Source organism: Aquila chrysaetos, chromosome 5, assembly GCF_900496995.4.
Source record: "Aquila chrysaetos chrysaetos chromosome 5, bAquChr1.4, whole genome shotgun sequence".
Classification (NCBI taxonomy): domain Eukaryota; kingdom Metazoa; phylum Chordata; class Aves; order Accipitriformes; family Accipitridae; genus Aquila; species Aquila chrysaetos.
In genome coordinates this window covers 59,975,539-59,999,322 of record NC_044008.1, presented here as the reverse complement: position 1 = coordinate 59,999,322, position 23,784 = coordinate 59,975,539, and the positions used below count along the sequence as shown (strand labels likewise).

The window sequence follows — 23,784 nt, the reverse complement described above, 5'->3', positions numbered from 1 at the left end:
ATTGTTCAGGTATTCCTTTTAATGGAAAATTTGCCAGTTATTGATCCAAAGCATGTACCCCTTGCTTTCAGAAAGCTGCAAGCAACTTTCCAATCAGTGGCTGTCAAAAAAATTACTGCCTTTTTATACTGATACAAGACAACAACTAAAGTGCAACTCCACTGCTACTCAATGTCTGTCTTTAATTAACTGCAATGCACAACAGAAAAATAATTTTATTTACCATTCCACAATATTTGCATGGGCATAACACAAAATATTTCTGCATACTGTAAAATAATTCCAGAACTGTCTGAAATCACTTACTGTCAAGTTCAGAAACGAAAGAACCTAAAGATAAGAGCTCATGCATGATTCAAAACATCTTCCCCAATTATAATGTCATACCTGCATGGAAGAGATCTGTATTCTCAGGGAATATTTTTTGTTGTTGTTCTTAAACTGAAAGAAAATCTTTCACTTTGGTTTTGGAGACTACTAGCAGAACTGGAGGCAAACTGCACCATGTCAAAATTCCTAGAAATATTTTAGCAGCTGTTCAATCCTCCAAATATTTGTTGCAGGCCTGTAAATACTAAAAAATGAGTATTTTTCTTCCCCAGTATAGTCTTCAAGATTACAGTAGATTCATTCCTTTTCCTGTAGGCTAAGAACATTTGTTTTCTTATAAACATATCCCAAAATGACACCTATAGGATGTTAGAAAGTTAAACCATCAATGCAACACTCAAAATAGAAAACCAGTTTAAAACTGAAGGGAAAATTTTCAGAGAAGAAAAGCTGCTGAAGTGGAAAGAAGTCATTTACAGACATCCCATAATTTTTAAGGTAAAGCAGAGAGTTGAGTAATCATAACTCTAACGTACTGAAACTTTAACAGTAAGCTTGGAAGCATAGCAAAAAGATGACCTTCAAAGGCATGATTAATCTTAAGACTGTGCCAGGAAAATGCAAGTTTTCCAGTTTAACAGCAAAAATGGCAGACATTTTATAAGGAAAAAATCAAGAAACACAAGGAATTCCAGTGGGGAAGCATCGTCAGTGATCTAGTTGTATGAAACAAAACAAAATCAACCTCAGACAAGCACAAAACCCCCTTGACCGCAGCAGGATTTTTCTTCCTTTCTTTCACACATCTGTCTTACACTCTTTAATATCAAACTTGTAATACAATGGTTTCACCTCCTCTGGAAAGAAAACTGCACATGAAAGGGGCTTATTTAATAAATCCCTTGAGTTTCACAGAGATCAATCACCAGCATCTGGAACCTGCACTTCTTTCACCCCAGGATTAAGTCATAGGCAATGACTAAAATCTCTTTGAACCAGGGTCTGCTAACAGACTTCCAGTCAACAAACGTCCACCACAGCCTTCACGAGGCAAGAAAGAGTACAACCTCCACAGGTAACAAGAGGATCAGAATTTCACTGAGGAAGCCTTCCTGGAGCCTAGAAAACATAAGCCTCCTTCACAGGAAACACCAATCGTTTGATGTGTTTATGTGCTAAATTCACAACAACAAAACTACGTTGTTTTGCAAAACACTAGAGAATATGTGCCCAAGAGGGATCCATTAAGCAGAGACTCAGGCAAGACGTAGGTGATCCAAGCATGTCCCTGCTCAGCTTCCTCTGCAACCGGGAACTGATGAGGAGGACTAAACTGAACCAAGTCATTAAGTCCCACCAAAACCACCTACGAATGGTACTAAACAGGGCTTGTTTCCGATACGTTCCAAGTTAATGTCTCCGAATACAGTGAGAAGCGCACTTTACAAGGAGCTAGCATTGCATCTGGCTTAGAGAGAAAATACCCATTTGTTACTCTCTTGCTTATCAATTTAATTTGAAAGGAAAAGTTAAATGATTTTTTTCCACTTACATCTGCAACATGAAAGATACACTGAAGCTATACTCAAATGATTTTGTTTCAATAAGTAACTGCATACTTTATTTCTGTAGACAGATTTTATATTTATAGGTATATTTTTACACACATCTATGTATATAAAGGCACACACAGACACACGCATCTCATATTAAAAAACAGAAAATACGTCTTTAAATCCTCTATGAATATTGAGCCTGCAGCTACAATGAAACTCTTCTGTTAGGAGGGGTGAAACACTCTCCAGATGAAAGTAGATTTTGAAAAATTTTTAGAGCCCAGGGGTTCATTTTTAATGAGCCGTTACTTTAAGTACTGCATAAAAAATACAAGAAATTGATAGTCCATTTAGCCTGCACTATACCTAATGCAAAAGTCATTAAGATGCATTATTCTTAATGTTTATGATATGATCAGTAAATGTACAAGTCTTTTTTTTTTTCCCCCCAAAAAAGTCAAGCATGTCCATATATCTCATATGATATAGTTTTTAAACACCTACACTTAATACAGGAATATTGTACTGTGAACACTGCAGCTTATGTTAACACTTTGATAGAAGCAAAAATATACAAACAAACTGAAAAACATAGAAAATATCAGCATTTGTTATACTATACCTACATAAGATAGCATGGCTTTCATTTCTTCATCGCTTCTAACAGTAATCCGATCACCATCCTCATCTTCATCTAACAAAGAAATGTATCACATTCATGAACAATGGAAGAAGGATATTTCCAATTTTAATATGTAAGGTTTTTACCTGAACTTCTACAAGCAAATAAAAATATGAAGAATGTATAAGCCAACTACACAGGTACTCTGAAATAATAATGTGTAATGACTCCAAACATTAATTAACAAAGACTACAATCACATCTAAAAAGGGGGCACAAACAAAGCGCTCAAAACTTTGCTCTCAACAGTTTTTTTACTGCCAGAACCTCTCCAGAAGCCAAGAGCCTTACACATAGTATAATACCCGCTGCTGAAACCCATCAAAGTATTCTTTTGACACAGCAAACAAAGTAAAGTTTCTTAGTGTGCTTTGATCCTCCCAGATGGAGTTAAGCTCTGGTGGTTTCTTTAATCAGAATTACTAGAAACTAAAAAAAAATAAAAATAATTTAAAAAAAAATTTAAACTGTTTTCCTCCCACTAAAACCTTCTAAGTCTTACTGTCAACTCTACCTCAACTCACCTGCCCCATGTCAACCTCCTCCCACCCCTCTGCCCCTATCCCTGTTACAAATGCACAGGCATCTCTGCTTCTTCACAACAGAGCAACGCTGACTTAAAATCAGTAACTTACAAGCGGACACAAATCTGCAATGTCTATATAGAGAGATTTAGACAAAGGCAGAAGTTTGTGAACAAGCAAAACCCGTCTGTGCCTTTGTTCGCAGTGCAACTGTGGGTGAAGAGGAGGCAGGAGGCATGAGCAGCATTACCGGGCAATCACGGCTTTGCGATGATGGCTCGGGCACAGCCACAAACGCAAAGACGAGGCACTTCTGGCATAATGAAAGAGGCTGCTGTAGAAACAGAACCAGAGGAAAGGGAGCAAGATTCAAAAAGGCTGCAGCAGAGCAAGGCATTCAGAAACAATTATTAATATGAAGATCTGAAGGAGGAATAGACTTTCCAAAAGACATACGGCGGGATTCAGCAGGTGCAGATTTACCAGGGGGCTCAATCCCCCCCATTAGCACCAGCTGGTACAACAACACGCTCCAGTGTCACAAGCCGCAGTTGCTGAGACACCCCGTGCGGTTCCTTCGCTCAGACGGGAGCAGTGTCCACCCCATCCTCTCCTGCCCTGGTCCTCATGAAAAGCTCGTACACTTTCACCGATGGGAGAGCTGCACCAGTCGCCAGATGAATGGAACAGACCCCTCCCCTCCAAATCAGTTACAAAATGTTAATTTCTTTTTATTGCTCCAGCTTTGGGGAGAAGGGAGGGGTTAATGATCTGTCTCCAATTTTTGCCTGCTGCTATTTAAATATCTTCCTTAGATACTTATTAAAAAAAACCAAAACGAAAGCACATTGGTGTATAGCCCAGTTTTACATTTGCTTTTTCCCTTTGGACAGGGAGTTCTTGAAAATAAAACAACCAGGAAATATCCAACTGATACCAAAGAATGGCTAACAAATTCACATGACTTTTTGGCCAAAAACATCTATTGTGGGGAATCTCAACCACGCAGGCCCGTTTGAGTTGGGATATTTAAAAGGCCTGAGACACCCACCTCTTCCTGAAAGGTGACAGGGCTCAGTGTGTCAGGACATGTCCACATACACGAGGACGGACAGACCAGAACAATTCTGCCCGTGCTCCAAGTTGCAAGCAGGCTGGTCAGAAAGTCGTATGGTTACGAAAGAAAAGCACTCTGCCCAAGCTATCATGCACTGGGAAACCAAGGAGCAACATACACACCGCATTTCAAACACCTGTTAAATACCAAAGAGTGAGGACATGGAGGTGAGCGAGTGCATTTACACGGCTTTGGGACCGGAGCAGGTTTGCTCCTGACCAGCTCAGGATGAGAGCAGAGGCTGAGGCAGTCTGTCTGTCTGTCCCCATCTCTATAGAGGTCCTCTAACTGATACATGTGCTCTCTACAATCACAGTCCCTGTGTATTACATCAGCATCAAAAAGTGACGTTGTGTCCCTAGATGAAAACTCATTCTTGCTCAAGAATGTGGGAAAAGATCCGAGTCAACAAATTAAAGTTATCCGAGAAAAGGAGTTTGTTCATTTTGCCTCTGAAAACCTAGCAGGCAATTCTGAGGCTGTAAGAGAAAAGCAAAACAATGCAGAAGAGATAGCAAAACAACAGCAGAGAAATAATAAGGAAAAAAAGTAAAATAAAAACCTCAGAATTACACTTCAAAAATGTACTGGAAGAGAGCTATGGGACATTGGAAACATGGAAGCTGGAAGAGGAACTAGGTAGCGTAGCGATGTCCTAGAAGAGCCTTGTCTCATGGAAATTTAACTGGTGAACTGTCAGATTGCTAAAACTACTTGCTAGGGTTACCAGCCTGCAGCAAGTCATGAATGATGAAAAGATTAAGAAGAGTTAGTGAGTTGAAACCAAATGCTTCCTTGCCTGGAAACATTTTAGGCAGAAAGGAGGAGGAGTTGTAAAACTGCTACCTGGCCAAAACCCAAGTCCCAGTTGCAGTGTGTAACAGAGTAAGAAAAGCTGAAGAAGCAGCTGTTAGAATAGTGAACACAATGAAGGCCATGCATCAACAAGAAGGGATCAGAGTAAAATGCAGAAGAGAGGAAACATATGACAGAGAGAAGCGAATATACAGAGATGAAAGCTGTTAAACAAGCCTGGCTTGGGGGAACAAACTGAGCTGGGACCACCAAAAAAAAGAAAAAAAAAAAAAGCTGGAAAACTCTTAAGAGTCCACTTGCAAAATGTTCATTAAAAAAAATAAAAAATAATTAAAAAAAAAAAATCACACATTATTCATTGCAAATGATTAAGAAATTAACTCTGAAGTTCTCAGAACTGCAAAATTCCTGATGGTGGTACAAAGAGAATAAATTAAAAATATGTTGATGAAAAGGCAGAAGATCTTACCTGGCATTAAAAAAGCCAAATCTAAAATAGCCAGGCAATGCTTCTAAAGAGCAAAACCAGAAAAAAAATGTATTTCTTGTATCTGTGCAGAGATCCTTTGCCACCCTATCTTGACATTTAAGTGGGCATAACCCAAAAACTAGCTAGATATGACACATGGGTTCACAAAGATTTCCAGGCTTCTCTACTTGCCTAGAGCACAGCAATATGATTTTCCAGCACATTAGGGAAGCAGAAGTAGAACCAAAAAAGCCTAAGTACTGGCTGGATTTTGCTAATGTCACTTAAAATGGAGGAAGAAATCCTCGCAAGATACCAAATAGAGTGCAGCAGATGGTAAACAAATATTATGAAGCAATCTTCACAAAATCTGCAGTGTGTCACAAATATACAAAATAGCAGAGTTTGGATAAAAGGATCATAACAGGCCATATGTTGTTAGTGATTTTATTTGTAGTGATGTGTAATACAATGGTGAAATCCACATAAAGGTCCAACAGTAGGAGAAGTGCAGCCCCAGGTAGGAGCCGCAATGGATGGTACACTGTAGATAACAATAACTAAACAAACAGTAGAGGAGCCTGCACTGGATGACAATTATCCACATCTGAAGAAGCAATGAAGCAGGTGAGAATGAAGCTTAAGCTGGTAAAACCTAGGCATTTGATATGGAAAAAGTAACCAGAAAAATCACACATCAATATACATAACATATTTTAGATGCCAGTTAAATGGCAGGGGAAATGGTTTTGTGCAGATGTAAATGACAGACTAGAGACATGAACTGAAAGCACAGAAGCAGATGTTAGAAGACGCAATGAAATAAGTATTTCCAGGAAAGTTCTACACATGGTACCATTAATATGGGCTACTGCCCTGATTGCAGTGACTGTTACTGGTGCATGAAGTTCAAACAAAGCTAATGTGTGATGTGGGAGGTATGTAAAAAAAAAAAAATTAACAAATCATAAAAAAAATGGCAAGGTCTGGAGCCTGGTTTTGTCAGGTCTCTTTAGAAAGTCTTGTTTTAAAAAGCAGGGCAGGATAAATGTCGAGGCTATCGAAAAATAACACTTACAATCTCCATTCTTGGGTTTCTGGTGTTTTAGGAGGGGAAAACACAAACACAGGAAAAGAAAGATAAAAAGCCCTGAATAGTACTTGAAGGACCATAAAACAATATTTCCTTTGATTATCTACACGCAGAATTATCCATAAAGCTCTAAAAAGGGAAGAAATGCTAATAAGAATGCAAGGCCCTATCTTGTCATGTCTGCTCTCTCACCTTCAGCATCACTACCTTACTCATATAACAATTCTAATCCCCTCCAGCTCCTTCTTGCTATTTCATCTCTATCAAAGGAAAACACAGAGTCACATAGAAAAAAAATACAATAAACATTAAAAGGGAATAGCAGGAGCCTTCTCCACTTGGAAGAAAACTATAGCTTGGTATCTTATCCCCTAAGACACAGATGTTTGACTCCCCTTTGCAGCTTATTGCTCTCCAGATAGGACAATCCCCCAGGAATCCCTCAAAAATTAAAAATAAACAGGGTTCAAAGAATAGAGCTGAAATAGAAATTAGCAGATATAGGTCTAAACCTGCACTAACATACTCACTGAGAGCTTTCCTAACTCAGCAAAAGCACAATAAAACCACCCTCACAATGTGGAAGCGTCATTATGAACAACCCCAACCTACAGCTTTCTCAGATCCTACACAGAAGCTATTTTTCCCAGCTTCTCAGCCAGACCCATGTGGCCTTTTAGAAGTTACTACTATTGCCCAAGCCTAACCAGGTGCCATTTTCCTGCAGCTCTCATACCTCCTCCAGGAGCTGACGCTGAATAACTACTGACGTCTCCCACTCTCACACAGGAGACAGAGAAGAGGGTGTATTTGGCTTGAGCCCAGCAAAAGAAAAGAAGGAAAACTAAAAACACAGCAGTCCTTCCAGCAAAAAACAGACATTGGTTCCAGTGAAAGGAAACATTAATTTCTAACGCTGCTATATTTGGTACAAAATCTGTATGTTGTACCATATCTCTGTAAAAGCTGCTGCTCTTTTGGTTTCTTCCAATGGAGGATTAAAATTTTAAACTTAGACCTACAGGTGCTTTATACTTTTCATTTAATTCGAGCAATATAATTGCAGTAAGGAGTAAGAGCATGGTAAGGTCATGCTGGTAATTAAAGCTATATTGTAGAAATATGCTCATTCAAGATGTGATTAAATAATAAAATATTGCTTAGTTCAGTATCATCATTAAACTTGCATTAATGCATAAATATTTAACTGTAACATATAATGAACGTAAACATTATTTATTTAAAAAATGACAGCCCTATAATGTGACAAAAGAGACAGTTTATACAACTCATACTTACACTCAAATGCTGTTGTCGTTGCATCTGGCAAAACTTGACCGATGACATCCTAAAATGTAAAGAAGAATTAGCTATATATCAAATGGGAAATGCCTGAGATGATTTAGAGTAAATCATCTTAATCACTTCCCAGCTGCAGGCTGAAGACTTCAAGACCTGCTACTCACCACTGCCCCCAAATTACAAACTTTTTAGCACACAACACAAATCAGTACAAATCACGGTGCTCTTCTTCCTCTCCACGTTACCTTGAGGAAAACTGTTTTCACATAACTCAATCATAATTACAAACAAATCAGTGTTGTCTGATCTTGCAGTTTAAAGAATCGATTTGATTCTATGATTTTGTCCGCAGGTTATAGAAAAATGTATATGTAACTCATCAAAGTCAGTCATAAAAGCAGAGATTTATGAATGGCTTTTTACTTAAGAAAGCATGTTTTCTCTCTCAGTACTTCTGCTTACATCACCCTGATTCCTCCTCTCCACCTCCAAACAACTGCCTTGGTCCTCCCTCCCACCACAAGGTAACTTCATCACACGGCTCCATCTCCTGCCCTGCCTGCAGCTCAGGAACAACAGACTAACAAACAGCTCCGGATGGGTTTAGGGCTGCCATCATGAATTAAAACAGTAGCTGTGAGACTGAACAAATTTTTGTTGCTTTCACTCCACAACTGCCCGGGAAAGCGGCAGGACCCAGCAGCTGCGCCGAGCTGCCTGCTGCTGCCTCGCAAAGCAGCGCTGCGTCTCAAGATGCTCTCCACTACATGCAAGCCAGAAAGTTTGGAGGGCTCTTTGTCATTCCTAATTGGAATTTAAACTTCTTCAAAACTTGGTAGACAGATTCAAATGTGCTGGCTGCCCTGGAGGAAATAAGGTTAAAATATCCGAAGAAGTGGAAGTACTAACCTAGAAGGCAACCTCCAACCTTGGCGTTACAACGATGCCATACAATGCCTTTCTTAGGGCAGATGTGAGCTGCACATACACAAGCCCATCGCAAAACACACCGACCATTTCCAAGTGTTACATGTCTCTGATCCAAACCAGCGGTTTTATGCCAATACAAGCCCTTCCTGTACGACTAAACCAAGACGAGGAGAGCTTTTTTTTTTTTTAGCCTTAGACATACAGCATTTACTCAAAATTCAGTGAAAAATAGCTGCTCAGACTGAAGTCATCCTGGCCTCCCAGTGTATGTGCTGTTGTCAGCCTTTGCGAGGCTGCAGTATGTCATGTCAGGGCACAGCATAAATGCACAGCATGGTTTTTTCCTTCCTGCTGCCTGATTTCTCATGTCAGACAATCTCTCCACTGACAGTGTCGCAAAGTGATTAGAAATTAATGAACAACAATATTTATTGTAGTACATACACTGTGAGCATTTTGGGGTGCTAAGCACCCCCCCATATCAAAACTTTAGTGATCACTGTCCTGTCACTTTTGTTTTCTCTATTTTTTCATTTAGTCTAAAACCAGGAAATTAAACATTCTGTGCGACGTTAAAGAGAGACAATTAATACAAGGAGAAAGCACCAAAAGCAACCTAAAGATTTCCACAGAGCTAACTGAAGCAAATAATATTTCTAAAACTTTCTCATGTTGTCTTTTCATTTTAGATACTAAAATAAATCAATAGTATGTAATTTAAACTATTAATTGTATACAAAAGATGTGTAATAGTTTACCTAATTATGTACACTGTAAATTTGTGGAACCAAAAAAAGGGGAAAAAAACCCAACAAAACAAAACATTGCCAAGTTAACAAACATTCTGCCATTTAAATACTTCTACGGGGTTTGACAGCTCTGTCAGTCCTCTGTCAAAAGCCAGACAAGCTGCACCCTCTATTCCTAACAAGAAATTAAAGTCTTGCCTAAACAGAAGACTGTACTGTTAACCAATTATTCCTAAATCCATTTAGTTAAAGACTGAAAATTCCTCAGCAAACACACTGTAATTGTGTCAGATTTAAGCCACTTGTAAAATGTTCTCATGTGGGCACACAGATGCTTCCATGAAATGGATTTAAAAATTGTTATCAGAAAAGGACCCCAGTTCTGGGATATTTAAAAACTATATTTAAGAGGTGTGTAAGCATGGCACTGAGACAGAGACAGTACTGACAGCCCCAAATGTCTGCTAGGAAAGCTCCAAGACTCCCAAAGCTGCTATAGCACTGAAACAGTGATGATAAATTCTTACACACACCCCATCCCCCCACTGAGAATAACTTTTTCTATATATTGAGACTTCTTTAAAACGAGTAATAACCAAGTACATGAATTTAAGAACTATGCACCATAACTCTGTCTTAACACTAAATAAATAGTTGAAAAGAAAACCCTTCCAACAGCCACAAAAACTTTGCTCTGGTCAACTTTCAATATTTCTATTAAATCAACACATTTGAGAAAAACTAGCAGGGAGTGGGAGGGAGGGAAATTACACCATTACTCTGTTGTTAGCATAGTATTTTCATCAGCTACATTAAGACTTCCATGCTCAAACATTCAGCAGACCTCCCAGTGACCCAGGCTTAAAGGATTACTCTAAATCATGCACGCGTGATGATTTTCTACTATCACAACAGAGATCATAAACAATAAAATACTACAACTTGTCGACATTATTCAAGTGGGCTCACACACACGATAGCTTCTATTTTATCTTATAAAACTGAAAAGCATCTAATAATGAGGAGAAAAATCATGGAACAGCACCTAAAACAAGAACTCCATCAAATCTGCTCTCTAAAAGAGCTGTGGAGCACTTACCTCTTAGGCGAGAGCGCAGAAAATGTGAAAGCACTGCTTTAAACAACAATGTCAACATTGAAACTATGGCCCTCGCTCCCGTTTCAGTTAAAACTTGTTTTATCTCAGTATGACATCATGAAGTTATCCTGAATTAACACCAAGTGCTTAAATACTCCAGTGACAGCCAGGGCAAACGAATCTAGACAGCCTGATAAAAAAAATAAGCTTACTGTAATTCATTTAGTGGTGCCTTTAAAATAAATCTATTTACTGGTAACTTACAGGTCTGCAAAGCTGATATACACAGAACATATTTAAAGTGACATTATGAAGAACAGCTCTTAGCACCCAGTTTAGGAAAGTAATCAAGAAAATCCCTAACCTACAGCATACAAGCAGTGCTGCTTCCATGGGTCAAACACCATCCTACTGCATCAAGACCAACCACGAGCACCAACCTGCAGGCATCAGGTTTTCCAGTTTGAATACCTGCTGCACAGTTTAGTACCTGTAAAGGCTCCTCCAAGAGACAGAATTAGAGCAGTTGAAAATTAAGAAATGTTGTCATTTCGTGTGTAAGGCATTCCACTGATCATCAGACTCCCGACTCCAACAGGTTATTCTATGGCTATGGACAGGATATTTAGTGACTCTATACCACTGCTTCTTCTCTGAAAAAGGAAGACAGAAATATTCTTGCATGCCAGCCTGAAATCCTGCAAGGCTACGCTCATTTGTATTCACAAGGCCGTTCGCACTTCTAGGATGCTAAATTAACAAAAATCATGTTTAAAAATAAAATATTTCTGTTCTCAAAGATAATTTTATGGGGCTTTCTTAATACAAAGCAGACCATGGGATCTACCTTAGAAGGAAGAACAACCTTACTACACAGCTAATTCAAGGCTCCCCCAAGCTGCCAGTTCCCACTGCTGCTAGAGATCTGGGGGTATGCACCTGGTTTTTGGAAGTGGCTAGCAAACGTGCTTCTGCACTTCAAGGCAAGATGGTACTTCCCATCAAACCACTTGGACTGCAGGTACACGGTGCAGGCTGAAGCTTGCTGTGCTCTGGACAGCACCACATAGAGAGCTAGATTGGTGCTAAACAGGGCAAACTACAGGGATTATTCAGAGCTTGATTGTGCCCCAAACAGCAAGAGCTGAGAAAAAAAGGGGTACCTTGCATTCTTGTGTCTTCAATTGAGAGAGACATGGACAATAAGGGAAACAGTGGGGTCTGACTGGATTATTACTATTCAGTAATTTACCTTAGTAGGGAATGTCTCAATTCTCCACATTATCTTTAATTGATACTCTTAACACATAAGCCCTCTGTAATTGCCTACCAGGTGAGGGGAAATTACATTGAAGGCAGAAGGACAACAGAAGCCTGGGTCAGCCCCACTCCTGCCCTCCCCAGCCACATGTGGTGCCAGATCTACCACACTTGAGTGTACAGAGCCTTCCTTCATTTAATTTCTGTAGTTACTGGATAAATTAAGTGCATGTGCATACTGTGATGGCACCTCCTGAAACACAATCAGTTAGACAAATGAGGGCCTTGAGACAGTTCAGACCTTATTAAACTTCTTCCTTCTTAAGATTTCACAGTCCACAAGAGAGGGTTTTTGACATGAAAACGACAATCATCAAATGGTACTACTGCACGGCTACACTCCCAGCTGAACACTGTCATAACACCCGTCATCCCCACATCTGAGATTTCCACTGACGGTGAGAAATGTGTCATCACCTACTGACTCACCATACGTAATCCAACACTTCCAGTTACGATGGAAGTACTGCTGTCACTGCTACCCTCAATGCAATAGCCTAACATTGGATAACTGAAAATTATCATCACCAACACGGATGTGAATTGATGCAGAAATCTATCCACTTTCACTTGACAAAGTGCTGGGACATTTCACCCCAGGAACTATTCACATTCTTCTATCAGTGGGTGGAAATAATTCAGCGTGCAGATGGCTGGAGACAGACCTCTGTCTGCAGAGGAGCTGGGTGAAGCAAACCACAGGTGTCTGTGGCAGCTGCACCTTCTCAAAAACACTGTTAACACAGTGATTTCAACCTGCGCCACATAGAAGAGCAAACAGTACACGTGGCCACCCACCTGGTGCAGTTCTCCATTGTGCTCTGGTGTGCTAAATGAAACAACTGTGTAGGGGTACACTCCCCACTTCGGCAGCTGCGCTTGGCTGGGGTAGAAGTGCCTACAGCACAGGCAATGGACATCACCAAATGTTTCATGGCTGCCTCAATGTGCACAGCTTCCTATACAAACATCACAGAAGTTTGGGAAGAACATCCATGATCACTGAATATAACCACAGAAACTGGTATTTTGTAAGAAAACTAGCAATGTATGCTCCTCTCATGTTTCACCATCACCTGCTGACTGGAGAAACTACTACCTATGCCATGAAACAGGAAGCTCAACCCACTCATAGCTGGAAAAATACATTTTTAAAAGTCCCGTAGATCTGCTGGACAACTGCAAAAAACAACTCAGATGAGCATCAAAATAGTGTGCAGAGAGAGACGAAACAGAAGCTTCCTCTTTTCTCAGTGACTTCAATAGCAATGCAGAACAAGACAAGCACTGCATTAGCCAAGCCTGCCTGCAGTTCTTGGCCTTTTGAGTGGGGACGATTGCCTAAGTAAACTCGAGGCTTGCTGATCACAGGAACTGCCCATCTAGCGGTAGGAAGAATGCTCTGCGTGACATGTTATATCACAGTCCCTCTGCTTTGATTTGTCATGCCTATTCTATGACAGATCCCCTACATAACTGTCTCCCTAAACACATTAGCAGTGAAAAACAAAGTCCTCACCAACCCGAGACGTGCCAAGATGAAGATTTGACTGACATGTCCTCCCTTACCCATTCACTTCTTCCACACTTAGAGTGGCCACAGCTCTCAGAAAGCATCAGTTCCATGTGACTGGAGGTTACTGCTGGTGTCGACAACTTTGGACAACATGGGACCTTGAGGAGCACCCATCGATCGCTTCAGATGTCAAGGGCTCTTGTCAGGCTCTCTTGTCAGCATGCTGGAGGCAATTACTCAAACTCCTCGCAGCAGGGCATAGTTACAGGTATCTCACAAGACCCAAGCTCAGTACTTTGCCCTGATAAAACTAATCAATGCAGGTATAGCCTATCAGAGCTATTCCAACAGCTGTAGCATTGTACTTCTGCTTATTTGAGATCTGGCTCCAAAAGGCATGCTGTCTCTTAATACTATACCACAACTGAACACACAGGTACATTTTAACTTCAGGTCAAAAAGTCATATGCTGGCCCCAGCTGCAACCCGATGGAGCAAATATAGGAGCTACAACAGAAACTGCAAGTGCAGAGTCTCACATGTAAGATATGGTCCGACCACTGAATTACAGCTCTGCTGCCTGAAGCCCTCTCCAGCTTTTAGACACAGGTCCCCATACCGCACTGCTGCCCCAAACAAAGACTCCTGGAGCACCTGCAGGGCCAGCACCCCCTGTAGGGCCACAGGCTCAGAGTAAACCATAGGCTCCGGTTCCTATGCATATGCAGTTGAAGCTTCAACAGCACTTTTTTTCAACTTACTTGTTAAACAGACTACACAGGTCAAGTCTAAGGCCCACATACTCCCAGCTGCTTTTATGCTGAAGCAACAAGGATGAAAACTAAAAAGCAAAATGGTTTTGAAAAGCCATGCCCTCAACCTGACAACGGTTCTCTATTTACTTCTAAGTAATACAACCAAACTTAAATTTCCAGTAATTCTAAAATACCAAAGGATAGTCCAAGCATCAGTGATTATCTCACTTTATTTGGGGGAAAAAAAAAAAAAAAAGGAAAACATGAAGCAGAATGTGGAGTAAACCTGGCTCAGATTTGCATTTGTCTTTGAAGGGTAGAGTGGGTTGTCCCAGGCTTGCTGTGTCACCACTGGAAACTCACAGCAATCTCCAAGGGGAAACTGCCCCTCCCAGAAATCTCACCAATCTGTCAAAAGTTCTGCTCCCTCTCCTCCATCCATAGAAAGTCTTGGACAATGCTAAATGTTAGGAAGAACGTAACCTGGAACATCTGCCATCTGCTTCAATTACCTCCGCAATCTTCTATAGGCCCAACATTGAACATTTTCCAGCAAATCAACCCCTTAATCCCCCACACGTCTTCTCAGTAAAATGCAACACATTGAAAGAGATCTGCAGAATCTCTCTCCAGTATTACTAACAAGTAATATTACATTACACGACCTGCACGCAAGGATTAGACTTTTCTTTGGGCTAAGGATGCAATTCAGAAAAAACAGTAAGCGGGATAAATATCCACTGCCACTTCTGAGTAAACAGAGGATCCTTGTATACTTGATGTGCAGATGGGGAGAAAATAAGGCAGGCAGGGGTTGAGGGCAGTTCAGGGCGAAGGAGATGTAACAAACCCATAGCACAGCAACGGGCAATATCATCAAAAGCAAGTACAGCTACAGCCCACGTGCAAAGTGCACAGTTATGGTGCCTGAGCCAGGGAGGCACTAATTTCCACACGACAACTTTTTCAATCACCCTAAAGCGATGCCTTGTGACCGCCCCATCGCGCCAAGGCCCGCAGGCAGGGGGATGCTGCACGCCTGGCGTTACTGCACGCGCGACCCCTTGGAGGATCCAACCCTTCAGACGCCTCGGGACCACCGCTCCGCAGTTCGGCTCCTCCTGACCGCTTCACCGCAAATAAGCGCTCCTCTGCACAGGAGAGCAGAACCACCCCGTACTACTGCACCGGCACCACCTCCCCGAAAGCACGGGGTGGGGGGCACCGGCGCTGCCCCAGGCCCGTCATTTTGGGCAGCCTCTCCCAGATTCACTTTCCCGTTAAAACTTTCAGGCGCAGACACGAGGCAGCAAACAGCCCGTCCCGGGGAAAACAAAAACAAAAACCAACAAACAAACACCTTTCGCCTTCCATGGGGGATTTTTGTTACCCCTTTCCCCACCCGACGCGTGTGACCGGTCGGCGCTCACGGAGCCGCTGACCCCGCGCCCCCCCGGCCGGAGCCCCCCGTCCCCCTCCCTCCCCCCCCGGGCAGCGGGAGGGCGGGGGGCGTCCCGGGACTGCCGCCCCCGCTGGGACTCACCAGCACGTCCCTGAAGAGCAGCTGAGGCGCCGAGTGAACGGTCCAGTCGACGGCCCCACCGTCGGGGATCTTGATGCGGATCACCAGCGCCTGGCTCTCCATGGCGCGGGAGGGGCCGCAGAGCAGCCAGAGCATCCCCGCCCCGCCGGGCTCACATGCTGCGGCGGGCCGCGGGGGCTGCCGAGCAGGGCCGAGCCTGCGCCGCCCCGCCCCGCCCGCAGGAAGGACTCGCTGCCCCGGAACCAAAACGGAGGGACCGGGAGGAGGGACAAAGGAGAAGGAGGCGGAGGGGGAATGGGAAGGGGAGGAGGGAACGGAGGCGGCGCCATGTTGCGGGGAGGAGGCGGGCGCTGTCCGCGCTCTGACAGCCCGCCCCGGGGAGCGAGCAGGAGCCGCTCCGGGAAGCGCAGAGGCACCGATTTTAATTCCCCACCGCCTTATGGCTTCTACTTTTAACAGGAAAACCACTGTCGAGACAGCAAATCAGAGTCAGGCTCGGACTCCTGCATTCGTTAAAAACTGTGGAAAGTCCCCGGTCTTCAAAATTCAGAGTTATGAGTTGAGTCTCCTCCAGCGACAGCTTTTCCTTAAGAACTCGCGGGGCTTTTGTCTTCAGGTTATTCAATCTAGCACACAAAAACGTAGGCAAACCTAAACCTGCGCGCGTGGCCAGCTCGCACAGTCCATACGTCGCCGCTCTCTGCCTGGGTGCGAGGTCCCTGCCCTGACCCCGACCCTGACCGTCGGACTACAACACAAACCCGTCGCTTGTGGCACTGGAAGCAGGACTACTCTGGGCTCCGCTCATTACTTAACACCCAGGCGACTGCATTAACGTGCTCTAAGCACTTTTGCCAATAGCTGTCACGCACTCCGCTCTTCCTCCAAGTTACAGAATACTCCACTAAATACCTGCTGTACTGACATCCGGGTAAAATTCTTCCATCAAAGAGTTTTTCCACGTCTGTTCAGTGGTGCAGCGGAAAACAGTCCCTTTCAAAACACGGACCATCTTAAAGCATAGCTCTGACAAAAGAAAATCCCTGTTAAAAGCTTACATCCACCGTCCTCGGCAGCAGCAAAGAAGGGTTATGCATTTGAGCATGACAGCTGTGTCATCTCCCTACCGTGATCACAAGCCACGATATGCTATGTTCAGCTTTTAAAAAAAAGCTTTTTACCTGACAGAAGTTAAGTGGGAAGGCTCTCCCCTCCATACAGCTCTGCGGCACAAAACTTTCCCGTTCTTTTTAGTGGGAGAAGAGCTTTAATCTCAATTGTAGACTATTGATCTGTACATTTTATCACAATCTCTCACATTATCATATATGACAAACTAGACTATTTGAGTTATATTATCAATTTAGAGGGGGAAAAAAATGGAAGGTATATTTCATTTAATTCCTGAAACATCTTAAAGCTTCCTCATATTAGAATTCTACTTTCTTTGAGCTTTAAAAAAAAAAAAGGATCTTTCAATGGCCATTAGCAGAGATAAATTCTCTCTCTGTTCAATAACTTTATAATTTAGTTCCTACACTAGAAATTAATAGAACCCCAACTCCTAAGTATCTAAGGGATTGCTGCTGCCCACACAGACGTCTTTCTGTTCAAATGAACCTTTTACCTACAGTCCCTGTATACCTTTCAGTCAGGTTCATTTCAATCAGATTCATTTTCTATTAAATTTTAAAGAATAGGATACAAAATCATAGAATTTCTATAGAACCGCAATTTTTCTAAAATGTCTTTTTCATTTAAAGACTATGGGGAAAACCAACTCAATTTGCCAAATTTGCATAAATATTATGTAGATTTTCCAGGGCTAATCATAACCTTAATCCCCCATTCTGATTTGTGTTGATGCTGCTGTAATCAAACTTCAAGTTTTTTTATATCTTAAGAAGTACAGCACATCAAGCACGTGCTTCTTGATACAGGTTTGGTTTTGCCACATATTTCTTTAAAACCCATGTTTCATAGGAAATTTTAATTGTAACTACACCAGCATTTGAAACAAATAGTTAATATGTATTTTATCATCCCGCAGAGCTTCTGCTATGAGAACAGAACTTCACCAAAATCTATTTTTATATTTTTTCCTCAACATTGGGGGGAAAATTGTGTAGCAAGAACACACATTTTTTAATATGCATCATAAAATATTCTTAAAGTTCAGTATTTGACTGCCCCAAGAATCTCCTCTTAAAAAGTTTCCAACACAGGAAGTCGAGGATTCCAGAAAGGCACAGAAAAAAATAATTAAGCAGTCTGATTTTCTCCACTAAATCCAGATGACATGCTGTCAGCAAGAAATATGCAGGGATTTCCTATTTATAATTACGTATCCAAAGTTACTGTCTATCCACAATGAAATAACATTCAAAATCTGCAAAGGAACAATATATCGGTTCTTTAATTACAGGAGGATCATGAAGCCTGTGACTTCTACAAATTCTATTTTTATTTGTGTGGGGGAAATCTCCTTCATCAGTGGCACAGACTTCCAGGCTGGTTTTATGCTACAAGCGCAAGAACAACTGTCTCACTGCAGTCTGCTGCTGCTCTCTGCTGCTTTCCATTGCGGTTAGAGAGGACAGAGGAGATCTGGAGATGGCCATGTAAAGAAAATAAACATTTGTTTTCAAGGAAAAGCAGAATGCTGACACAGAAGAATACTAAAATTATTAAATTTGCCATGCTGTGGAATCTCACAGGAGTATCGGTGAGTGGTATGGAAAAAATGCTGTCCCCCACTGATTGCCTGGAACATGGTTATCATGATAATTTGCAAGGCCTTCAAAAAGTAAGAAACTAAGTTATTACTTGTTTCCCTCTCTAATTCCCACTGCAAAGGAAGTTACCTAACACATGTCATTTTCTATCTTTTCACTACCACAGACATCATATAATGAAGTTTTGAGTCCATCTACCAAAATTCCATAAAAAGAAGAGGAAGGAAAGAAAGAGCTGACTCCCCTGGCCCTATTCTTGAACATTCCTGTTCCAGGACTGGTATCTAGGAGGTTTTCCTTGCCATTGGTGGAAGCATGTGTGAGCTCAATCTCAGGAGTGGATCAGGCTGATGCAGGTAAAAAACCGCAGTGCTTAGAACTTGCATAGTCCTCTTTACACAGCATTTCTTTACATACATGCTACATGCTATTTTTATAATAACCCTTACAATATGCCCATTGTAAATACTCAGTGGAAGCAAACAGGTAAATTATGCCAATTGCACTGGGCCATATCAGGAGTTGAAGTGCACTACAACTGGCATTAGGATGCAAAACTAATGTCCTCTAGTCCTGTGCTCAGACCCTTGGGTAGAAGCACGAGGCACAGAAAGGAAGCTGAGGACAGAGTCAGAAAGTCCTGCGTTTTCATTACCACTCCTACTGAGCATCTCTGGGAAATTTTAACCTTACTACTACTAGAATTTGCCCAGCTATGACATAGGAATAGCATGCATTTACCACATAACAGACTAAGTAGTTAACTTTTGTTAATTACGCGTGCTAAATGTTATTCAACATTTTAACTATTAAAAATGTTCTGGAATACTATATTACCAGTACTGTACTATATTACATGTAATTCAGATACAGCATATAAACAGACTCAGAGGAATCAGAATCTAAATGTCAGTCCTTGGTTCACTAAATTCAATTTACCATCTCTGCTTCCTCCCTGTACCAGTTTCTAGATAGGTATTATAAATAACAAAGGACAAGCTCTTCATTTCCTAGAGAAAATGGCACCTGATCATTGCTTTAATAGCATACATTTTCCTGTCTTTTTTTAAAAAAGATTAGTACATAACTTTCTATGTTGATAAAATAATGTATCATGGTGAAATTCACCTTTTTTTTCTTCCCACATCTTCAGACTGCCAGCGAGTGTAGCGAACTGAATTCCCTTAGGCTTATAAAAAAGTAGGTCAACAGTGTCCAGGCTTTCTGAACATATTCTTCCCTAAAATGCATCTCCTAGGAAAGAATCACTCAAGTGTACCAGCTTGATCAATACACGCATAGATGAAGATCCCTTAAAACCTGCATTAAAACCTGCAGAAAACTAGCTGTCTTCCTTCCATGCCTTCCTACTACCCCTTGCAGTCACTTTGCATGGGCTGGAACAGGCAGAAACACTTTGTGCAGGCTCTCTGGAGTAAGAGGCAAAGGACCATTTGTGAACCAAATACTGGGAAATAAATGGATCTTACTTTCAATTCCGTGGGGAGCAGAATCTGGCCTCAAATAGATCTTTTAAAACTCTTTCTCATAGGAAACTCATCTTGAACTGAAAAAAACCCAAAACAACAGTAAACTCGATTTAGGCTGAATTACTAAATGTTTAGTTCTTGCTTTAAATTATGAGCATATTTTGAAATAAAGCAGATTACAAGCATGTTTATGTATATTTTAAAGGCTAGATATGATACACAACTACTGAACAATTACAACATAAACTATACCAGTTGGATTGAGCAAAAATGGCTGTGTATCATTAATGATGTTACTGTAATGATGTTACATCAGACCAGCTTCAGGGGCGGCATAATTGTTTTTCTGTCAACCTATAAATTCTTGAGTAACAACAAAATTATTGTGATTTTTCTTACTAAATAATTCATATATCACAAAGCATGTATATAACCAGGCCCATGAATCACTAAGCATGTAACAATCATATCTAATGCCATTTCTTCTTGTAAGAATAAAAATAGGTTTGACTTTGTAATATTTTATAATCTTGTTCAAAAATTTCACGTTCTTTAGAAGTAGTCCATTTTGAAATTTACATTTTAAACTTGAAAGTTTCCTTGATCAGACTTTTTGTCTGAAGGATTGCTTTTAATCATGTTTTACAGTTTTAATTCTATTAGGATTATTAATATCAGTGAAAGTAATAAATTGGTTTTATAATGAACTAGAACAGGGCTCATAAACTGTGCTTAAAGTGATGCAATTGCTATTAAAATCACTCTAAGCCATATGTATTCTACCTTACCAAGCAAACAGCAACCGTAATGCATCCAAACTGGCTAAATTATAACACACAGTATTCCATCATCTCAAACCTTAGTGGCTTCCTCTGTATTTTTTTAAATGCTGAACAGATATATACTTGAGTTTTCTATAAGACAACCTCATCACTGAAAATGTTAATGATCTGGATCATTTATAACTTGAACTCAGACAAAATCATGATCTCTTACAGTCTGCTGCAGAAAGCTCTCACGCTACACAGACACCATTACTTCCTAAAAAGCCTATCGCAGTGCATCTACTAGAACACTATGATGTATTAGCATAAATAATTAAGGTTAAACTACACTCATCCTTGAGTAAGAAATATTTTGTGATACATTAGCCCTCTTTATTTCAGCTGCATTTATTCAGTTACTAATTCACAAAGGTCAGTAATTGACATTGAGTATCCCAATCATTAATGCAAATTTTGATGTTCTACTGCACACAAGCTTTATTTGAAAGACTTAAATGCAAACACAGTAATAACATCTTACTCTTTTCTAGAAATCAAAAGAAATCTTGTAAATAAATTTGGAATATATTAGTAACAATTTTTATTCTAAATTCCCCTTGCTGTAATGATGAAGCTGCCACTTTTTCTTAGTTGCATTTAAACCGAACCATACAGCCCAAAAAAGCTTAACATGACATATACTTCCATAAATATGTATATTTTGGGATGAAATCAAGACAACTCTCAGAATTATTAACTTACTTTTCTGTAGTGAACATGATTAAGGAGTTACAGCAAAAGCCAGTTTAAATTAAATGGCTGAAGTAAATAATATATGAAGCAAAATCTCCTTTGTTTTAGGCAAAGTGGTCTAAACCAGAGGCCTAAGGGCATTCAACTATTAATAAATACCTAAGTTTCATTCAATAATAACCTGCATCAGGGAGATCTATAATTATGGTTTGCAAAGGCATTTCAACATCAAGGATCTTTTTACTGCAACTAGATTCTCAAAGGGGACCATCTGGTCAACTCAAATGTTTCTACTTAATTTTTCTTGCCTATACAATGATTCCAATAAATTCTGTTTCATCAGAAACTTTAAATCTCTCCATGACAACTGCACTTTTGAGTGCTGGAAGAATGAACTCTGGATTCCTGTTTTCTCTTTCCAGAAAGCGTTAGTAATGGAAGGGGCATCAATAGGTTTGAGAATACTTACAGCTGAAGAGTACCAGGCTGAAGCAAGCAACTTCTTAAAACCTGATGGTTTTTTGCTCATTCTCAGTCCCATTCTAGACATCCTTCCTACCAAATCCATCCTTCTCCATCTGAACACCACTCCACCCCTTCTGAAAATGTTTTTGCTGAAGTCTCTCATTTACTCAGCACATTTGTCAGAGAATGAACATTTTCTCCACTCCATTATCCTGTAGGAGCTCCAGAAGTTCCACATCATCGTTCCCCTTCCCTCCTCCAATTTCTTTAATCTCAGCAGTTCCAAAAAAAAAAAAAAACAAACAGGGAAAAAAAAATGAGTAGCCTTTTTCTCTGTTGATGAGTAATTGCCTTGCCTTCTTACTCTACTGCTGCCAAGTTGGAATAAGTATGTTATTTGAATAAGTACATTAGCTGATACCAGTGTGCTTTGCCACAAGAGCTCCGTAAGGACTGACAGCTTCTTTCAAATGATTGACTCAAATTAAGGCTAAGGTTATTGATATAGTTATCGTTTTACAGATTTTCAGTATTCATACTTTCATTGAGCACAAGTGAGCCTAGCAAGCCTAAGCAAGCACACCTAGAAGCTCAGACTTGCATACAAGCACAGGTACATCACGTCGTCAGATAGTTCTGTTGTTAATTTTGAGATACCACTGCTCTACTTTGCAGGAGTCTTGAGAAACCAAGATCTGTTCGTGCCTGCCAACTTTTGCATGCAAAGTAAGCACAAATATGCAAAACCAAAGAAAAATGCCAGAAGATTCTACCTAATGCTGCTACGCGCTCAGAATTACAGTAGGTCAACCACACAAAGCAAGTTGAGGACAGATCTAACTTCCGCTTAAGTCATTGAAAGGTCAGTTGGCTCCAGGTTCCTCTGAAGACTGGAGAAAAGCACTGGATCTCGGTCCAGGGAAAGAAAGGAGATCAAGAAGAAGGGGACACAGCAACTTATTTTTGAAACAATGAGAGAGTACTAATCATAAACAATTGGGAATATCAATCCTTACTAGTATCTATATCTCGTATTAATTTACATTGGAAAAAAGTTAAGAACTTCACGCTGAAACTGTGTCCAGCTGAAGGTTAGCAAGTAGTACATCTTCTAGTGATAAAAGGAGTGCTATTATGTGTAAAAATTATATTTAAGTACAATGAGCTGCCTAGAACGTTTGCATTACTAGTCACAAAACTTCATTAAAACAAACATAAGAACACCCACGTGTTATCATAATTTGGAGTAGAAAATACCAGAAAACAGTATTTCTTGGTGTACTATCATTAGTGCTACACAGTCTCCAGTGAAACATTTGTCAAACATACAAAAAGGTATAAAAGTGAAATATAGTAATTAAAACCTGGGTTTTATCGATTGTGTGGCTTAAGTAATTTTTCACAACAAACATAAGATTTAATAAGTATAAGTAGTTAAAGATCCTGACTTGGCTGTAGTCATTAGCATGTAATTGAACTGGTAAAAAAGATCAGTTAAACCTATGTTGATTACCACCTTATCTTTGAAAGGCAATTAAGGACCTCAATCATTGCAACAAGATTTGATTGTGCAGCCTTTATTGGACATTGATCTTTCAGCAAAGCGCAGTTACATTTTCCATTAATTTACAGTAACACAGTTTAACTCAGATACCTGAGACCATTGACCTAGGTAAGATGTAATGCTAAGCGCTCGTTTAGGTTAAGATGCCCCCAATAGTCATTACTGTTTAAAAAGACTGCTACAAGAAGTAGCTACCTGATCCTCTGGGTTTA

General features: G+C 40.6%; 1 protein-coding gene and 1 long non-coding RNA gene across 5 annotated transcripts in view; one reads left to right on the top strand and one right to left on the bottom strand.

Annotated features, from left to right (window-relative positions):
• Window positions 1–16,025, bottom strand: part of MAP2K5 (mitogen-activated protein kinase kinase 5) — a 141,528-nt gene extending 125,503 nt beyond the window's left edge. For 3 of the 4 annotated variants that reach the window (XM_030012951.1, XM_030012952.1, XM_041123748.1), the window contains exons 1-3: window positions 15,802–16,025; window positions 7,887–7,935; window positions 2,513–2,580 (exon numbers count right to left, since the gene is read on the bottom strand). In XM_030012951.1, coding sequence (XP_029868811.1) covers window positions 2,513–2,580; window positions 7,887–7,935; window positions 15,802–15,936 — 252 coding nt within the window. In that variant the 5' untranslated portion in view covers window positions 15,937–16,025. Of the gene's footprint in view, window positions 1–387; window positions 609–2,512; window positions 2,581–7,886; window positions 7,936–15,801 lie in introns of those variants that run through there. The other variant, XM_030012953.2, reaches the window with a different exon arrangement.
• Window positions 16,026–18,444: 2,419 nt separating this feature from the next.
• LOC115340934 lies at window positions 18,445–20,494 on the top strand. The gene is made up of 3 exons (XR_003923248.2): window positions 18,445–18,607; window positions 18,703–18,892; window positions 19,690–20,494. It is a non-coding gene; the product is annotated as an uncharacterized LOC115340934 (long non-coding RNA).
• The last annotated feature ends 3,290 nt before the right edge of the window (window positions 20,495–23,784 follow it).